Genomic DNA, 19,675 nt, shown 5'->3' with positions numbered 1-19,675 from the left:
GTCTTAGTTTCAGGATTTTTAAAATAAATGTGGTGCCTGGATCACCAATTTTGTGTATGATTATGCATTGCTTTTAAAAATGAAAAATACAGGAAATCCTACCAGAATAAGCAGCATGTGTAGAGACAAGAGTTTATCTTTCAAGTCTGTGACCTTTTTTGTCAGAATGGTGTCAAGTTTTATTTCAGTCTTATAGCACCTCCTGTACTTTGTTTTTATATGCATTTTACCAATCAAAAATGCCTTTTTTAAAGTCAATTTGACAGATTTTTCCACATATACAATTGTATGGTATTGTTCCAGGCCACTTCAATTCAACCCAATTTAGTGCTATTTGGCTTTCAAATCTTTGCTGTTGCATTTTCTTTTCCATCAAATAAATATGTATTTCTAAAAAGACACCTCACTGCTTATCACTAGAAAATTGATATGCACTGCACAGTCTTCATTTAATCATTCCTTGCTGGGACTCTTGCTTAAACTATGCATTTCTAATTCTTTAATTTTAACTCAGAATTTAAAATTTTGCTCAAGTATGGTGTTGAATTAACTAAGTTATACTTACCTAGTTTATTTGTCTTGAACAAAGGCTTTTTTTTGACTAATTGCTAGTCAGGTATCATTGTTTGCAAATGAATGAAAATTGAAAAAAACATAGCAAGGGACTCTCTCTCTTTGACAGCTTTTAATACTCCACAAGGACTGGCATTATGTTTCAGAGATTTATTCTGAGTTACAATCCCAGTACTCCACTTTCTGTTTGAAATAAGAAAGGATTGTTAAAGATGCTCTGTGTCTAGATGTGCAGGTATTAACATTTTTTAATGTGAGTTCTGTAGAATAAGATATTCCACTTTGTCCAGAATAGTAGAGTTCGAGGACACAACCCCTGCTTGAAATATCTACATTCAAAGCACGTCTGCAAAACACATAAAGGGCCTACATATACTTTTAATCTACTATATAAATTGTATACAGTAGATTAAGGATCTTTTCTCTGAAAAAGAGAATATTGCGATGTCCCCTAATAACCTTGGGCATTTTCATTTGTCATGGAACCCAAACTAAAAATTTGTAAGGGTAAGATAAGCAATTTAAGAGATGGGTCTTCTCTCAGTGATGAGAAAACAAGATGTTTTTCAAGTTGTGCATGAATTTTAATAATTATTAGTTTTTCAAATTAATTTAGCAGCTTGTCGGGTGAGGTATTTGTGTGGTGGCATGTGGTTAGTTACTGTGTTTTTGTGCCTGATGTTTTCATTGCTTTGAGTGATCCAAATGATCCTTTATCTGACTCTGTCTTTCCTAGCAATATCCAATGTTCGGCACAAGGTAGGTCCTGAGGTTGCCAGTGGTGAAACTATGTGCAGTTGTATATTTGTATCCTTGAAGGTGTTCTTTAAATTCACTTTATTTTGACCAAGCATTTAGATGAGTTATATTTTTACTGCATGTAAATAATTTGGCATGACTTGTGTTATATTGCATTCCGCCTACTTCTGGTAATTCAGAATCAGTACTTTTGACCAATAGTTTCCAAACCTTCTCATGACTAAGCATTTCTCATTTTATGTTTGGGTCTGTTCCAGACTAACTGATAACAGTTCATTGCCATGAATAACCAACAATTATATTATTAATATGTAGGTGCCACAAAGGTGAACTGGAAGAGTTTTCTTTCTTTTGTTTCGTGTCTGTTGTGATCTAATAACTGAATAACATGGTTGAATTTTTTTGAGGTTGTTAGGTTGCTGAAAAAAAATAGTCTACTTTTTGTAGTACATTTTGGAATTTTAAAAAAATCCTTTTTTTGAGGTGTCATCCAGTAGCCTATGAAAACTAGAGACAAACTCTAAGATGTAGAAGGGATTTATTTTTGAAGATAGTGGGATTTGTTCTTAATGGTCGCAGTTTTTCAGAGAGATCCACTTTGTATCAGACTACTACATTATCTCTTGGCTTAGCCTTAACCTAATTTTGCCAGTTCACATTGGCTAGCTTTGCTTTCATGTTCTTGTAATTGCGTTTTAGATTAGATTAGATTCACTATAGTATGGAAACTGGCCCTTCGGCTCAACAAGTCCATACCGACCCTCCAAAGAGTAACCCACCCAGACCCATTCCCCTACCCTATATTTACCCCTGACTATGGGTAATTTAGCATGGCCAATTCACCTAACCTGCACACCTTTGGATTGTGGGAGGAAACTGGAGCACTCAGAGGAAACCCACGCAGACATGGGAAGAATGTGCAAACTCCATACAGTCACCCGAGGCGAGAATCAAACCCAGGTCCCTGGTGCTGTGAGGCTGCAGTGCTAGCCATTGTGCCTTTATTAAAGTTTAAATCTTGGATCCCTCAAACTACATGTAAAATTTAATCATGACCTGATTACTGGTAGGGGCACATTCACAGTGAGACCAATCGTGTTACATTTTGTTACATGATATCTAGCCTATTATGATCTGCTTTTTGGTTGTCTCAGGAACATGCTGTTCTAAGAAACATTCTATGAACACCTCATTCAGGTTACTTTTACCTATCTGATCTGGGTTTGGGGGGATTTTCTTACCAGGAGGAGTTGAGTAGGTTGGGCTTGTACTCATTGGTGGTTAGAATAATTAGAGGAGATAATATTGTAACATTCTAAGATTCTTTTGGTACAACTTGTTCTGCTGTAGTACATGTTTCATCAATGCAAATTCGCTGTAACATGCTTGAGGAATTGGGGACGTTGTTTCTGAAAACAAACTTTTAAAACCTGTCGTGGCTGTAATGTGATTGGCAGCACTTTAAGCACTGTTTCCAAAGCGTGATTTTTCTTTCACACGAGGTTGCACAAGAATGGAAGACTGACTGACTGTACTTTACAAGACAAATGTTGAAAGGTAATTTCCTCTTGTCAGAAAAATCTAGGACCAAAGGGCAAACTTTCAGAATAAAGATTTGCCCATTTGAGACACAAATGAGGAGGCATTCTTTCTCTGAGAGTAGTACATCTGTGAAATTCTTTGCTGCAGAGAACTGTTAAGGCTGATTTATTAAGTATACAGGTTGCTCTGCTATAATGTGCATTTTGTCAGCGCAAATTAGCTGTAACGCGATTGACGAATCGTGGACATTATTTGGATAATGCGATTTTCTATTAGTGATCTTTCATAGCGTGATTTTCTATTGCACGAGGCTGCAGAGGAACACAACTGTCACGTTATGGCAGAACAACCTGTATTCACAGCTCAGATAGAAAGATCTCTGATCATTAAGGGAATTGAGGCTGAGGGAATAAGACAGTAAAGTGGAGTTGATAATTATTAGATCAACCATAATCTGAATGGTGGGAAGGCTCACTTGACTGAAGGCCGACATCTGCTTCTACATCTTGTGATCTTCTGGTCAGTCTATATAGATTAAAATGCCACTTGATTTTGGCTGTATCTTTTCTGATAAGCTCCCATTATTTTTTCTTTTCACTTAGTCCTGATATGTGGTCACTGAATTGAATGTATTGTCAGGTGTACCAAGGCACTGCGAGCAATACAGGCAAGTCACAGAGTTAAGTCGCATAGATGAGTAAATAATAGGTAAACAGCGGCAAAATCAAAAACACAGGTACAGGCGAATGCTAAGAGTTTGAGAGTCCATTCAGTATTCTAACAACAGTAGAGTAGAAGCTGTTTCAAAATCGGCTGGTGCGTGTGTTCAGGATTCTGTACCTACTCCCCGATGGTGGTGGTTGTAGAAAAAACATTGCCAGGGTGGGATGGATCTTTGAGAATGCTGGCTTCCTTTCCTTGACAACGGGGGTGGTAAATGTATTCTATAGATGGGAAGTTGGCCTTTGTGATTATCTGGGCAGAGTTCACCACTCTCTGTAACTGTCTCCCATCTTGAATGGCACAGTTGCCATACCAGGTAGTGATACATCCAGACAGAATGCTCTTGATGACGCACCTATAAAAGTTGGCAACGGTATTCACCATCATGCCAAATTTCCTCAGCTGCCTGAGGAAGAAGAGACATTCCTCCCACAATGTCTTGTCTTTTTAATTTTTCATTTCCACCGAAATTGTTTTTATGATCTGGTTTCTTGAACTTTGTGTTCTCCTCCATGTGCCAATATCATAATTGAGAACTGATCCACTATTAATCTTTTCCTAGCTTCTTGTTCATGTAAGTACCATGTACCCTTCAGTATTCAACTCCCAACCTATGTCATCCTACCTGTAAATGGCTATCAGTTTGATCGTATTTATTCTAACTTGCATGTTCAATTCATCTGTTTTGTTTCTAACACTGTGTTCAGAATCATAGCCTTTAATTTTGTGCTTTTTCTTCTTTTTGTAATCTCTGGCCTTATTTGTTGATTTACTCCTAGATCTGTACTCATGTTTCCTTTCTGTCTCAGTCTGCTTATCATTTCCCATTAAAAGGCTTTCTCCCTTGCCTTGTCTCTATTCTTTGATTTACCATATTTTCCTAAATTTGGTCCCCTCACTCCACTATTTAGTTTTTACCTTTCTACCACCACTGCCACCCAAGACTATTACCTTTGAGCATCTACTTAATTTGGTGCCTAGCTCCTGTTTCTTAATGTGCAAGGCTCCTTTCCTTGTCTTGCCAATACTTTTTGTACGTGGGTCATAATACCTGGTTCCTCACTCCTTCAATTGTAAAGTTCTCTCAAGCCCTGGATATACCTCCTGACACCTGGCATTGGGCAAGCAACAACCTTCTCATCTTCCACTACTTGCTGCGATTATAAAGTATTTGCAGTGTAGATAAAGGCTACTTGGCTCATTGTATTTGTGCCAGCTAAATGACAAGCCCTTCAGTCTCATCCCACTTTACAACGTTTGGTCTGAGGCCTTGCAGATTGTCCCTCTTGAGATGCATATCCAGATATCTACTAAAATTAGCCTACATCATTGGTGGGAAAATTGTTGGAGTCTACGATCAAGCACGGTGTAACTAACACCTTGAAAATATTCAATTTATCAGGTCGAGACATCATGAATTCATGATAGGTAGATCCTGCCTGACAAACCTCATTGAATTCTTTGAAGTGGTGACTTGGATAGTGGGCAGCTGTTGTTTGTAGAGATTTTCAGAAGGCATTTTATCAAGTCCTGCATAAGAGACTGTTGACTAAGGTAGAAGCCCATAAAACCTAGAGAAAATTACTGACATGGCTGGCAAATTGGTTGAGTGGCAGATGACAAAGTTGGGATCATTGTTATTTACTCAATGGCAGAAAATGACCGGTGATGTTACCCAAGGATCTGTGTTACAATCTCAATTATTCACATGTATTAACGACTTGGATAATGGCATAGAAAGTCATACATCCAAATTTGCTGATGACATTGAGTTAGGTGGCATTGTAGACTTTGTAGAGGTTTGTGCTAAATTATAAAGGAATATTGAATGACTAGATGAATGGCCAAATTTGTGGCAGGTGGATTTTAACGTGAGCAAGAATGAGATTATCCATTTTGTATTGATTAAAGGATAGTTCATGATGCTTTATAGATAGCAAGAAATTAGAAGCTCTGGATGCCCAAAGAGACTTTGGGGCTCAGGTGCATAGATCTTTTTAAAATGCCACAAACAGCTGCAGAAAATAATCAGGGAAGTTAATGGTTGCCTTTATTTCTAAGAAGACTGGGCTGTAAGGACAGAGAAGGTTTGCTAAAATTATATAAAATTTGGCTCAACCCCACATGGAGGTCTGAGGGCCAATCTGGGCATCACACTTAAGGAAGAATGTATTTGTGTGGCAGGAGTAAAGTGTAGGTTTACAAGAAATATACCTGGATTTCTGGTTTTAAGTATTGAGAAGCACTTGTACAAATTAGGCCTGTTTCTCTAGAATTTAGAAAGTTAATGAGTGATCTGATTGAAATATTCAAGTTGTTAAAAGGAAAAGACAGGGTAGATAATAATAAACTATTTCCACTGATTGGAAATTCTAGAACTAGGAAACATTGTCATAAGAATTAGGGCGAGACCATTCAGGAGACAAATTAGGAAGAGTTTCTACACAATAAGTGGTAAATATTTGGAACACTTTTGTACAATTGGCAGTTGATGCTATATCAGTTGCTGACTTTAAATCTGAGATAAATTTTTGTTAAGCAATGGTATGAAGTAATACGGACTAAAGACATGTATATGGGGATAGGCAACAGTTCTGCCATGATCTCACTGAATACAGAACAAGCTTGAGGTGCTCAATGGCTTTGTCCTAATTTTTTGTTCCTAAATGAAGTCAGAAATCGCACAACGCCAGGTTATAGTCCAATACGTTTATTTGAAATCACAAGCTTTCAGACTAGGAGGGAACATTCCTGTCTGGCAATTATTGCGTGGTGTCCCTTCATCCGTTGTTGTATGTCTGCATGGTCTCGCCAATATACTATGCCTTTGGGCATCCTTGCCTGTAACGTATGAGACAGACAATGTTGGCCGAGTCACATAGATATAGTATCTGTTGGTGGGTGGTATTCCCACGTGTGACGGTAGTATCCATGTCAATGATCTGACGAGTCTTGCAGAGGTTGCCATGGCAGAGTTGTGGTCGATGTTGTACTGAAGGCTGGGTAGTTTGCTGTGAACGATGATCTATTTAAGGTTTGGTGGTTGTTTAAAGGTGAGAAGTGGAGGTGTAAGGATGATCATGGGTAAATGCTCATGGCTGTTGAAGGGTACGAAGAACATGGTGTAGAACGTGGACACCACACAACAATCACCAGGCAGGAATGTTACCTCCCAGTTGGGGAAAACTTCAGCGGTCAAGGGCATTAGCCTCCGATCTTTGGGTAAGCATCCTCCAAGGAGGTCTTTGAGATGCACAACAATGCAGAATCGCTGAGCGGAAACTGATAGCCAAGTTCCGTACCCCTGAAGACTGCTTCAACTGTGATCTTGGATTTATGTTGTGCTACATGGGACCCCCAGCATACTGTTCTGTTTCTGTAAAATTTTTGTTATTGTTCTGTTTTGACACTCTCACCTTAATTAGTTTTACAGTTTTGGATTACTTATTACTTTGGTTAAACTGTCGTCATGCAGCTCTCATATAGAGTCATAGGGTCGCTTTCATATTATTCCAGTCATTTGGTTCGTCTCCAGCACCACCTTATTTTAGATTTTTTGTAACTGCCTCTCTTCTTCATTTAATCAAAGTATAGGTCATCTCTTCGCATATTATTGAGCTGTTGATACTTTTTACTCACATCATCTGACACTTTTGATCACCTCCAGAGAGTTACTATTTGACACTAAACTCTCACCGTTTGTACGATCTTTTGATCTGTCTGCCCTTGATCTCTCTGCTTATAAATTCTGCGCCTGTGTGCTTCTGTCTCACTTCACCTGGCAAAGGGCTACATTCTGAAAGCTTGTGTTGGAGTATAACTTGGTGTTGTGTAACTTCTGACTTTGTCCATCCTAGTCCAACGCTGGCACCTCCACATCGTTCCGAATGAGATTAGGGTTTCTGCCTGTATGACCCTTTCATGTACAGAGTACCAGGCTGCTACCACTTGAATGAAACCACTTTTGCTGTCTTCCTCTTATCCTTCTACAAATAATTTTTTAAACATACTCACCCAGTTACTGATCTAGGAGAAAGTGAGGACTGCAGATGCTGGTGATCAGAGTCGAAAAGTGTGGCGCTGGAAAAGCACAGCAGGTCAAAGAGCATTGAGGAGCCAGGGCTTATGTCCGAAATGTCGATTTCCCTTTCTCCTTGGATGCTGCCTGACTTGCTGTGCTTTTCCAGCGCCACACTTTACATCACAGATCCTGATCTGACAGCTAAGCGAGATGTGCCCTTCTCATCGACTTTATCCAGGCTCACAAAATTTTGGTATCTTGATCAAATTTCTCCTCCGCCTCTTCTGTTCTAAGGAGAACAACTCTAACCTGTCCACATATGTGCTTTTTCTAGTCCTGACAACACCCTCATAAATCTCCTTTGTACCTTCTAGTGTAATTGTTTGCTTTTTGTTATCAGGTGGCCAAAATTGCACATAGTATTCAAGTATTTTCCCAACTAATGATCTATACAGTTCCCACATAGCTTCCCTGCTCTTATAGTCCTTATCTTGGCTAATAAAGGAAACAGTTCCATATAGGTTCTCAACTATCTTATTAACTGTCATGCTACCTTTCACAGAGCTGTGAATATTCACCTCCTCTTGGTATTTTCCCATTTATTGTTTATTATTTTGACTTGCACTTGGCCTCACCAAGTTCATCGCCTCTCTGATCTCCGGTTTTAAATCCATTTGCCAAATTGTGCTGGTATTAAATGTTGAACAAGAAAATAGGTTTGCAGTCGGATTTAGATACAGTAGGAGAGAGGGCTGTGTTGCATTAGAATCGTAGAATCCTTACAGTCCTTTGGCCCTACAAGTCCACACTGACCCTCCAAAGAGTATCCCACCCAAACCTCTTCCCCATTCTCTACATTTACCCCTAACCTATACATCCCCGAAAACTTGGCCAATTCACCTAACATGCACGTCTTTGGACTGTGGGAGGAATCTGATGCGTCTGGAGGAAACCCACACAGACACGGGGAGAATGTGCAAACTCCACACAGACAGCCGCCCGAGGCTAGAATTGAACCTGAGTCCCTGGCACTGTGAGGCAGCAGTGCTAACCACTGAGCCACTGTGCCACCTATTACAGTTCATAACATTCATATGATAAATATAATGAAATTTAATTGTATCTCACGTGAATGACTTTCTAAAAAAAACACACTTCAGTTGATCTCCTAATAGATACAAGAAACTCTCAGATTCATGAACAGTCAAGCAAGCAAGTTATAATGTTATTTTAATACTGCATTTCTGTTCTTTTGACCATCTACACTTTTGCCTCCGCCATATTGCTTTTCTTCATTTATCAAGGTTCATAACTTTTTAACTATACTTTTTAATCATCTCTATTTATTTGTTCATCAGTTTCTCCTCTGAAGCACACACTGTTTCTGAATTAAAGGTATTTGATAAAGTCAATATAGCCGAACAGTACAGTTTTAAAAATATAATTGTCACCAAAGGAGTGTTTTAAGAAATCTTAATTGTAGCTTGAACTTGTTTTGATATTATTTTATGTTGGATAAAATGTTCTAATTTTGTATGAAAGTGTGTAGTTAGGACTGTAAATTTAGATGTACTGTGTTTACATAGTTTTAAAATGATACATATTATCTTTGGAAAACAGCTTTTACTGTTGGAGATATGAGGTTCCACCCACTATGAATAAGTTTGAATGACAGAATAAAGCAATTTCGTAAATAGAAACATGTTCGTGTTTCTGTAAAAGTCTTAATACCTGGTATTTAAAGAAATTTCACAGCTCTTGATCTGCAGCTAATGTAGATACTGATGCACTCATTAACAGTTTTTTCTTGAAGCTTGAGACCTTTGTCGGCCCTGCATTCTGCATGTTTATCAGTTTGTCAGGGAAGGCGCGGATACCAAAAGTTGTTTGATAGCAACTTTACGGCACCACCCAATTTTTGCATGACATCACTGAAATCCACAGCAAATATTCCACCTTTATGTATTAAGGAAGTTTGCATGAATGCTTTCGTGTGTGTTAATGCAGCTAAGCTGCTTTATTTTATGGTTGCTGCTTTCTTTAAAAGTTGAAACATGGATTTTCTGAAGCGAGTGGTACCTGCTGTAATAACTGGGGAAGTTGTTTTGGATGTTGGGGCTGCTGATTGTGACAGTGTCCCCAAACTTTTGAAAATGAGACGTTTGAGTTTGCTTTCTATAGGACAGACAATGGAAGAAGAACTTGATGAAAATGTTTGGTTGAATCCTGGAATTCAACCATGTGAACTGGAACCATCAAAAGGTACCTAAGAGTCGATTTCTTTGTCACTTGAAAGTGTGGGTGATCTCCTTGTAAGTGGTTATGTAATCATGGTGGCAGTAGTATAATATGTCCTAGAATGTTCAGAATTTAGATAATTGTATGTTTCCTGTGCCAATTGTAGAGACTTCTGTGCAGTCCTTCTTTTGCACTTATTTTCCAAAAGAATTTTTAACAACTTGATGAAATGAATTGACCTGGAATAACAATATTTGATTTTGTAATATCAAGAGGTATAGCAAGACTCTTGCCCCCAACCCCGCCCGCCCCCCGAAACTGATCAAGCATTTCTGCAGCAATAATCACACAAGGCAAAGGAATTGAGAAATTTAGGATTAAAATGTACATTTTACAGCTAGAAATTTGACAATGATCCGGATTATCGATTAAGAAATCTTTAAAAATTTGATTTACCTGTGTTACACATAGGTGTGTATAAGCTCATAATCTGAGTTAATTATTTTCATACACAGGAATGGGAGGGGTATGTTTGCTTTTTCATCAGTCTTATGATTTAAAACAGGTGTTGGCCAGGATTTTTAGTAAGGATTGCATAGACTATCATTTGACTTGGAGAAACAGAAATTTAAAACATAGGAGCAGGAGGAGGTCACTTGACACCTCACACCTGCTTTGCCATTCAGTATGATCATGCTTGATCATCGAGTTCGTTGCCCCAATCCCACTCTCCACCCATATCCTTTGATCCCTATTGCAAGAGCTACACCTAGTTCCTTGAAACCGCATAATGTTTTGGCCTGAACCACTTTCTGTGTTGTAAGTAAAACATTGTCTTAGCAGACCATAGAGCTTTTATCAGAGCTGTTTGACTGGTGATAAAGGTCAACATGCCTCTGGCAAGAAGAGAGGTTGTTAAGGAGAATCTTGGTAACCTCAGCTGGCCTGGGAATTGAATCATGCTGATACTGCCTCTCTGCATCTCAAACCACCAATCCAGCCAACTGAACAGCCTCTCCTCTCAAAGTAATGTTGCCATAGTCTTAATGGACCAAAGGTTGTTCTCCCAATTAGGTGATGGTTTTACCTGAGGGCCACCATGCTTCATGTAAGGGACAATGTTGAGAAGGAGAGTCCTTCATGGTAACCTCAGTTGGTGTAGGAATTGAACCCATAGTGATGGTATCACTCTGTATCACAAACCAGTCCAGCCAACAGAGCGACCTGCCTCCCTGATGTAAGTACAGACAGAAGTAGCAGTGATATTAGGTTTCTCGGCTTGTTGTAATTCTTTTACTCTGAATAACTAGTAAGTGGCTATGCAAATGGCTCTGAATGGCAAGGGATGGGAATGTAAATTCCTTACAGTCTACCTGTAAGTCAAAGGCATGCTACCCTAGCCTCAGGACATCCAATTTCTTATAGGTCAGCAGAGCAAATTAACTCTTTAATATCTCACAGCTCCACTTACACCCCCATTCACCATACCCTTAATTCCTTTACTGTTCAAAAATCTAACCATCTTTGCCTTAAAAACATTGAATGAAATTGCGTTAACTGCCTCACTGGGCAGAGAATACCACAGATTCACAACCCTTTGAGTGAAGAAGTTCCTCTTAAATTTGCTCCTCCTTATTTTGAGGCTTTGGTCCCTCGTTCTAGTTTCACCTGCCAGTGGAAACAACCTCTCTGCTTCTATCCTATTTATTCCCTTCATAATTTTATGTATTTTTGTAAGGCAATCCCTCCCCTATTCTTCTAAATTCCTGTGAGTTAGTCCCAGTATACTCAATCTCTCCTCATAAGACAACCCTCTTAACTCTGAATCAACTGAATGAACCTCCTCCACGCGCTCACCGCACACCATACTGGTAGTGATACTAGACACTCAGCAATAACATCCAAGAAGCAAACTACCTTTACCTTACAATAACCACCACTTCCTTTGCTATCTCTAATTTGTCTGACATCTAGTATTGTATGAACATAACCCTCCTCCAACTCAGCGTCTGGTATGGAGACCAAAACTATATACGGTACTTCAGGTGCGACCTCACCAGCACCTTATACAGCTGCAGCATAACTTCCTTGTTTCTAAACACCCCTAACAATGAAGGACAATATTCTACTTAGAATGGATGGAAATTCTAAAATTGCGGAGTTGGATTAGGAATTGTTGCATATTTGTGAGAACAGATTGCGGGAGTGGAATGATTGGTGAGAAGAAAAGCAGTTAGCAGTCTCTGTGATGGACAGGATAGAAGGATGGAAGGTCAGATCAGAATATAAGATTATGAGCAAATTGGTTTAATTTCAGGTAGTTGATGTGGTGGGAGATAGTATTCTTTTACAGAATTTGTGACAGGACTGAAAATCATGATTTTAGTCTGCAGAAGCTGAGTTGGAGGAGGGTTATGTTCATACAATACTAGATGTCAGACAAATTGGAGATAGCAAAGGAAGTGGTGGTTATTGTAAGGTAAAGGTAATTTGCTTCTTGAATGTTATTGCTGAGTGTCTAGTATAAGTCCTTAAAGAACTCTGGAGAGAAGAAAAGCTTTTGCAGGAACTAAAAAAAATTATAACTGGATAAATAATGGTGGAACAAATAAAAGGAACTTCACTCAGCTGAGCAACAGTGAGGCGTTAGAGGGGAACGGTGTCAAAGTCTGCGACCATGCTTTCACAGAACATCATGATCACTGTCAAATAGGATGCCACTTGGAACTTTGATAAAGGTTACTTCAATGCTGTGGCTAAGTGGAAATCTGACATGCCCCATTGGAAATCGAGTCTCGCTTTTCTCCGAGCCATCACAGAAGTTAAAGTAAACAAAATACCCCAATTTAGTTGTCCATTTGATCCAGGTTGACAGAAAGCACAGACCACTTGATGGGAATTGCTGTTTATTACAGACAAGCAGTTATTATTAATAATTAAGCAATTATGGGCCGTCGACATACAGCTCTTCCACTTAAGTCTCATCCTCATAAAACTCCTCCTACATGCGCATTGACACACAAAACAAAAATATAGGTGTAATGGATAAGTGGGAAAAACTGGGATGGCATTTATTTGCATTTATGTGGCAAGAGATGCCATATAAATGCAAATATGGGGACAGCACGGTGGCTTAGTGGTAAGCACTGCTGCCTCACAGCGCCAGGAACCCGGGTTCGATTCCAGCCTCTGGTAACTGTCTGTGTGGAGTTTGCACATTCTCCCCGTGTCTGCGAGGGTTTCCTCCGGGTGCTCTGGTTTTCTCCCACAAACCAAAGATGTGCAGGTTGGGTGATTTAGCCATGCTAAATTGTCCATAGTATTCAGGGATGTGTAGGTTACAAGCATTAGTAAGGTTAAATGTAGAATAGTAGGATAGGGGAATGGGTCTGGGCGGGTTACCACTTTGGTGGCAAGAACAGGAAGGCAGATTACTACCTCAATGGTATCAAATTAGGTAAAGGGGCTGTTCAGAGAGATCTGGGTGTTCTTGTCCACCAGTCAATGAAGGCAAGCATGCAGGTACAGCAGGTCGTGAAGAAGGCTAATAGCATGCTGGCCTTCATAACAAGAGGGATTGAGTATAGAAGCAAAGAGGTGCTTCTGCAGCTGTACAGGGCCCTGGTGAGACCACACCTGGAGTACTGTGTACAGTTCTGGTCTCCAAATTTGAGGAAAGACATTCTGGCTATTGAGGGAGTGCAGCGTAGGTTCACGAGGTCAATTCCTGGAATGGCAGGATTGCCTTACACGGAAAGACTGAAGCGACTGGGCTTGTATACCCTTGAGTTTAGAAGACTGAGAGGGGATCTGATTGAAACGTATAGGCTTATGAAAGGACTGGACACTCTGGCAGGAGGGAACATATTTCCGTTGATGGGGGAGTGCCGAACCAGAGGACACAACTTAAAAATACTGGGTAGACCATTTAGGACAGAGATGAGGAGAAACTACTTCACACAGAGAGTGGTGGCTGTGTGGAATGCTCTGCCCCAGAGGGCAGTGGAGGCCCAGTCTCTGGATTCTTTTAAGAAAGAATTGGATAGAGCTCTTAAAGATAGTGGAGTCAAGGGGTATGGAGATAAGGCTGGAACAGGATACTAATTAGGAATGATCAGCCATGATCATATTGTATGGCGGTGCAGGCTCGAAGGGCAGAATGGCCTACTCCTGCATCTATTGTCTATTGTCTATTGTCTATTGTTACTTTTCAGAGAGTCAGTATTGACTTGTTGGGCCAAAGGGCCTGTTTCCAGACTATAGGGTTTCTATACATTAGGTTGAGAGTTTTAGGAAAGGAAATGGTGGTATTGTGATTTGTTTGCAGGGACAAAGGAATGCAAGATTTGCAGAGAAGGGGATTGTACCAAATAATTTTTCCTGACATCCTCTGCCTCCAATATCTTTGATTAACAAGTCTTTTGAAGTAACATATTCCATACGTAAATCTGTTTTTTTATGGTCTCTAATCAGCCCTATGGCTCCTTTTACCACTGTTACTATTTAAATGCCTATGAACACTTTGTGATATCCTTTTATGTTGGCTACCATTCTTTTATCTTAATTCCTCTTTCTTTTTTGGATATAGTTTCTCATCTTCCCCTCTGAATCTCAGTATCCTTCTTGGTTCTCAGTTGTATTCACTACCTGATACCCATCATTAGCACTTTTTCTTTCTCTTAATTTATATCTTTGTCATCCAAAGAACTCTGGATTTATTTGTCCTACCTTCCCTTTTGAGGAAGTACACTGTGACTGTACCCAAACCATCTTCTCTTTTAAGGGAGCTCATTGCTCAGTGACCGTTTTTTCCACCAATCTTTTGTTCCAGTCTATTCTGCCCTGCTCCATCCTTGCCCCATTTGAAATCAACTCCCCACCAATTGATTTTTCTTTCTATGGATTGACCATTGTCTTTCTCCACCATATTTTAATGATACAATGAACACTGTCTCCAAAATGTTTTCCAACTGGCACTTAATTTATTTTCACAAAAAAGCTCCAGTAGTTCATCTTTTCTTGTGGACTGGACTCTTCTGTGTGGGAAATTCTCCTGAACACCATTTAGAATCACTTTCTCCTTGCAACCCCTGATACTTCCCAGTTTGCATTTTGGCAAGATCCACCATTATAACTGCAACTTAATGTTGATATCATTCTGTAATTTCACTGCAGATTTGTTCTTCCACATCCTTCCCACTTGGTGGCCTATACACTACACTGAGTATTGTAAGTGTACTCTTTTTGTACTGATTTTGTCAATGGATGTTCTGAGATATACGGTCTACAGTTAACCCCTCCTCCTTCCCTTACTTTTCCGTACACCTGAAGCCCAGGAGCATTTAACACCCAATCCTGCCCTCCTTGAGCGAGGTTTCTGTTATTGCTACAATATCATATTTCAATATAACAATTTTGCCTGTGATTTCCCATTCTTTACGATATACCATGTATTTACGTGGCCAGTAACTTTGATTTAGACTTGATTGCTTTTTCCTTAATTTGCACAGTTCAGATGCAATCCATCTAGTTTGTATAGCTGCCATCTTCACCAGAGCCCGTCTGTTTCCCAGGAATCTCGTGCCCTCCCCCCTGCATCCTCTTCCCAAACTCTCAATTATAAGTCTTATCCTTCTATTGCTGTTCTCACTTGCAAGTGGTACTAGGAGTACCAGGGATTACAATTGAGGTCCTGTTTTATTAATTTTCTATCTCGCTCTCTAAATTCTTAGGATCACATATCTCTGGTACAAACAGGGGCCATGACTTTGGTTGTTCATGCTCCCTCAGAGGAATGTCCTGCAGCTGCTCTGTGTCATCCTTCCCAAGCCTAACTCTTCATGTAACATCATCATGGAGTCACATATATGGCCACAGAAACACCTCTCTCTTCCCCTAACTAATGAATCCTCTGTCATCATTGCTGTTTTTCCTTCTTACTCCCCTTCTGTACAATTAAACTGCTTGTTGTGCCACAAATGTGGCTTTTGACTGCACTCCCTTGAGGAACGAGTGCTCGCGTCAGCCTTGACAATGGAAAAATGATTTGTGAGCAAGATCCCAGAAGACTCCTGCACCATCTGCCTGTTTCTTTTGGGTGGTAACCCATTTCCTTTCTGCCTCAAGGCTCTCAGGCTACAGTGAGACAACCTCTCTGAACATGCTATCCATGTAATTCAGAACCTCAAGGATGTGCCACAGTGATCCCTGCTGCCACTCGAGCTCTGGAACTCAGAGTTCAAATTTCTGCAACTGTCAGCACTTTCTACAAATATGGTTGCCTAGGAAACCAGTTGTGCCCATAACTTCTCTCATTATACAGGCCATACATTTTACTCTATTTAAATTTCCTCCTCCTATGTTAACTTAATTCTACTTTGGATTGCTTATGCTAATATATGATCTGGTGTTACTCCGTTAAATCCAAGTAAAGCTACTTCTTAGAAAGGCATTATTTTTTCTATTTAATGGCAATTTAAAGATAGTCCCTGATAGCAGATTATTTACCAACCAATGAACGTAATGTGAAAAAAGGAGAAAAAAGTTTTATCAAGCTCCCCACTTAGCCACTTTGCTAATTGCTTTAAAACCTATTTAAAGCAATACTGACCCCCTCTGTGTCAAATTTTTGGATACAGTCACTCAGCATCTGTCTCACTCCGGCACAGATTTCCTCATGCTGATCATGCACTCTCACTCATAATGTGTAGTAGGAAAGTGTGAACCAATTTAACATGAAAAATAGAAAAGTTGAATATTATTTAAATGGGGAGAGATTTCAAAATTTATGAACAGAAGGACCAATGTCTCATTATGTATGAATCATATAGAGATAGTATGCAAACTCAGCAAGTGATTAGACAAGGAATTGGAAGATTGTTGGTTATTGCATGGGAAGTGGATTATAAAAGTTAAGATAGAGACACATAGCATTGTCCAACTCGTCCACGTTGACCAGCTATCTCCATCTGATCTAGTCCCATTTGTCAGCATTTGGCCCACATTCCTTTAAATCCTTCCTATTCATATACCCATCCAGATGCTTTTTAAATGTTGTAATTGTACACCTGAGATGTTTTGCCGGTATTGTGCAGATCAGTGAGATTATATCTGGAGTGTTGCTGTACAGTTTTGGTCTCCTTATTAAAGAAATAATTATGTTAGAAGTAGACCAGAAAAGGTTCCATTAACTAATACCTGGGATGAGGGTGTTATGAGGAAAGGTTGAACAGGTTAGAACTATAGTTATCCACGTCCTTCTTTCCCTTTTCAATCCTCAGATACTTGTGCAGAATCCAAGGAGTTTTGGCAAATTATACCCAATGCATCCACAATCTCTGTAGCTGCCACTTTTCAGATCCTAGGATGTAAGTGTCAGGGCCAGAAGACACATCTGTCTTTAGCCTCATTAGTTTGTGTAATACTATTTCTCTAGTAGAGGTAATGGTATTTGATTCCTCCCCTGTTATCCAGGATAATTGGATGTTTAATTGGTGACTGAGAAATGGAAAATTAAGCAAATATTTCTTCACATTATAATGATGCATCTTCATGCTATAAACCTAGCTCAATTGACCTACCGTTCAGCATCACAGTGTTGCTAAAATTTGTTTCTCTTTATATGTCTTGTATTAGAAGGTATGGTTACCTAATTTTTGTTGACTTTTATCAATTTACACAAGTTTATCAATAGAGTCATAGTCACTTTTTAAAATTAATTCATCGATGTGAACTTTGCTTGCTGGCCAGCATCTATCACCTGTCCCTGGTTGCCCTTAAGAAGGAGGTAGTGAGCTGCCTTCTTGAACTGTTGCAGTCCATGTGGTGTAGAATCACCACAAAGCTGAGTTCCAGGATTTGACGCAGTGACACTGAAGGAACAGTGATATATTTTCAAGTTCAAATGATGAGTTGCTTGAAGAGGAACTTGTACGCAGAGGTGTTCCCCTGTATCTGCTGCCTTGTCCTTTTAGATGGCAGTGATTGTGGATTTGTAAGGAGCCTAGGGATATTTCTGCAGTGCATCTTGCTGCCACTTAGCAATGGTGGAGAGAGTGAATGTCTGGATCTGGTACCAAATCAAGCAGACTTCTTTATCCTGTTTGGTGTCAAGCTTCATGAATGTTGGAGCTGAACATGCCCAGGCAAGTAGAAAATATACAATAATTGATTTAAATTTATGTCATTGCTTATATTGTCATCCCATTTCCCCCCTCAGTCAAAGCAAAACACTCAGAGAGACAGTATTGTTTTACCTTCTTCATTTTTATTCCAGGCCTTGGCGGAAGTGAGAATGATCGCCCATGTGCACAGGGGCATGAGTTCACGGTCTTCTCTGGAGTACCAGTTTCATAATTAATTATATAGTCATTTTACAGGGAGAATCATCCAGATAAGGCAACATACATATTGATTGGGTGACTGTTACAATCAGCGAGTGTCAATAGCAGAGACCAGTCTCCTTTGCTGTTGTACATTGAATGTTCTTAACCTTGTTAACTGGGTTTGTACATTGGATACTTTTTCCCTTGTTAGTTGACCTTGCAATATTGTTGAAAATGTGTTGCTGGAAAAGCGCAGCAGGTCAGGCAGCATCGAAGGAGCAGGAGAATCGACGTTTCGGGCGTGCCAAGCAGGTTAAGATAAAAGGTAGGGAGGGGGGACTTGGGGGAGGGGCATTGGAAATGCGTTAGGTGGAAGGAGGTAAAGATGAGGGTGATAGGCTGGACTGGGGGTGGGGGCGGAGAGGTCAGGAAGAAGATTGTAGGTTAGGAAGGTGGTGCTGAGTTCAAGGGTTGGGACTGAGACAAGGTGGGGGGAGGGGAAATGAGGAAACTGGAGAAATCTGCTGAGTTCATCCCTTGTGGTTGGAGGGTTCCTAAGCGGAAGATGAGGTGCCCTTCCTCCAGCCGTCATGTTGCTATGGTCTGGCGATGGAGGAGTCCAAGGACCTGCATGTCCTTGGTGGAGTGGGAGGGGGAGGGGGAGTTGAAGTGTTGAGCCACGGGGTGGTTGGGTTGGTTGGTCCGGGTGTCCCAGACGTGTTCTCTGAAACTTTCCGCAAGTAGGCGACCTGTCTCCCCAGTATAGGGGAGACCACATGTGGCCCGATGTGGCGGCCTCTATATAGGGGAGACAGGCCGCCTACTTGCGGAATGTTTCAGAGAACACCTCTGGGACACCCGGACCAACCAACCCAACCACCCCGTGGATCAACACTTCAACTCCCCCTCCCATTCCACTAAGGACAACATGCAGGTCCTTGGATACCTCCATCGCCAGACCATAGCAATATGATGGCTGGAGGAAGGGCGCCTCATCTTCCGCCTAGGAACCCTCCAACCACAAGGGATGAACTCAGTCCCAACCCTCGAACTCAGCACCACCTTCCAAACCTGCAATCTTCTTCCTGACCTCTCCGCCCCCACCCCCACTCGAGCCTATCACCCTCACCTTTACCTCCTTCCACCTATCGCATTTCCAACGCCCCTCCCCCAAGTCCCTCCTCCTTACCTTTTATCTTAGCCTGCTGGACACACTTTCCTCATTCCTGAAGAAGAGCTCATGCCCGAAACGTCGATTCTCCTGCTCCTTGGATGCTGCCTGACCTGCGCTTTTCCAGCAACACATTTTCAGCTCTGATCCCCAGCATCTGCAGTCCTCACTTTCTCCTTGCAATATTGTTAAATGGCCCTACATGATGAATGCTTTTCTACCTTGTTAACCCATTTCCCTTGTCTCCAGCACTCCATTGTTAACTGTAAGTTCTTATTTGTTCTGAGTCACACTTAGCTGAACCTCTTGTTTCTCAAAACTCAG

General features: G+C 40.5%; 1 protein-coding gene across 10 annotated transcripts in view; it reads left to right on the top strand.

The window, feature by feature from the left end:
• The window catches only part of fryl (furry homolog, like), a 467,472-nt gene that overhangs the window by 57,885 nt on the left and 389,912 nt on the right, over positions 1–19,675 (top strand). For 5 of the 10 annotated variants that reach the window (XM_072569068.1, XM_072569050.1, XM_072568998.1 and 2 more), the window contains exon 1: positions 9,659–9,880. The exons of 4 other annotated variants lie outside the window; for them this stretch is intronic. In XM_072569068.1, the coding sequence (XP_072425169.1) occupies positions 9,673–9,880 (208 nt within the window). In that variant the 5' untranslated portion in view covers positions 9,659–9,672. Of the gene's footprint in view, positions 1–9,657; positions 9,881–19,675 lie in introns of those variants that run through there. One more of the 10 variants, XM_072568977.1, reaches the window with a different exon arrangement.

The sequence above is a fragment of the Chiloscyllium punctatum genome, chromosome 1 (genome assembly GCF_047496795.1).
Source record: "Chiloscyllium punctatum isolate Juve2018m chromosome 1, sChiPun1.3, whole genome shotgun sequence".
In the NCBI taxonomy this organism is placed as follows: Eukaryota; Metazoa; Chordata; class Chondrichthyes; order Orectolobiformes; family Hemiscylliidae; genus Chiloscyllium; species Chiloscyllium punctatum.
The sequence above is the reverse complement of the archived record's forward strand: the minus strand, read 5'-3'. Positions and strand labels throughout refer to the sequence as shown.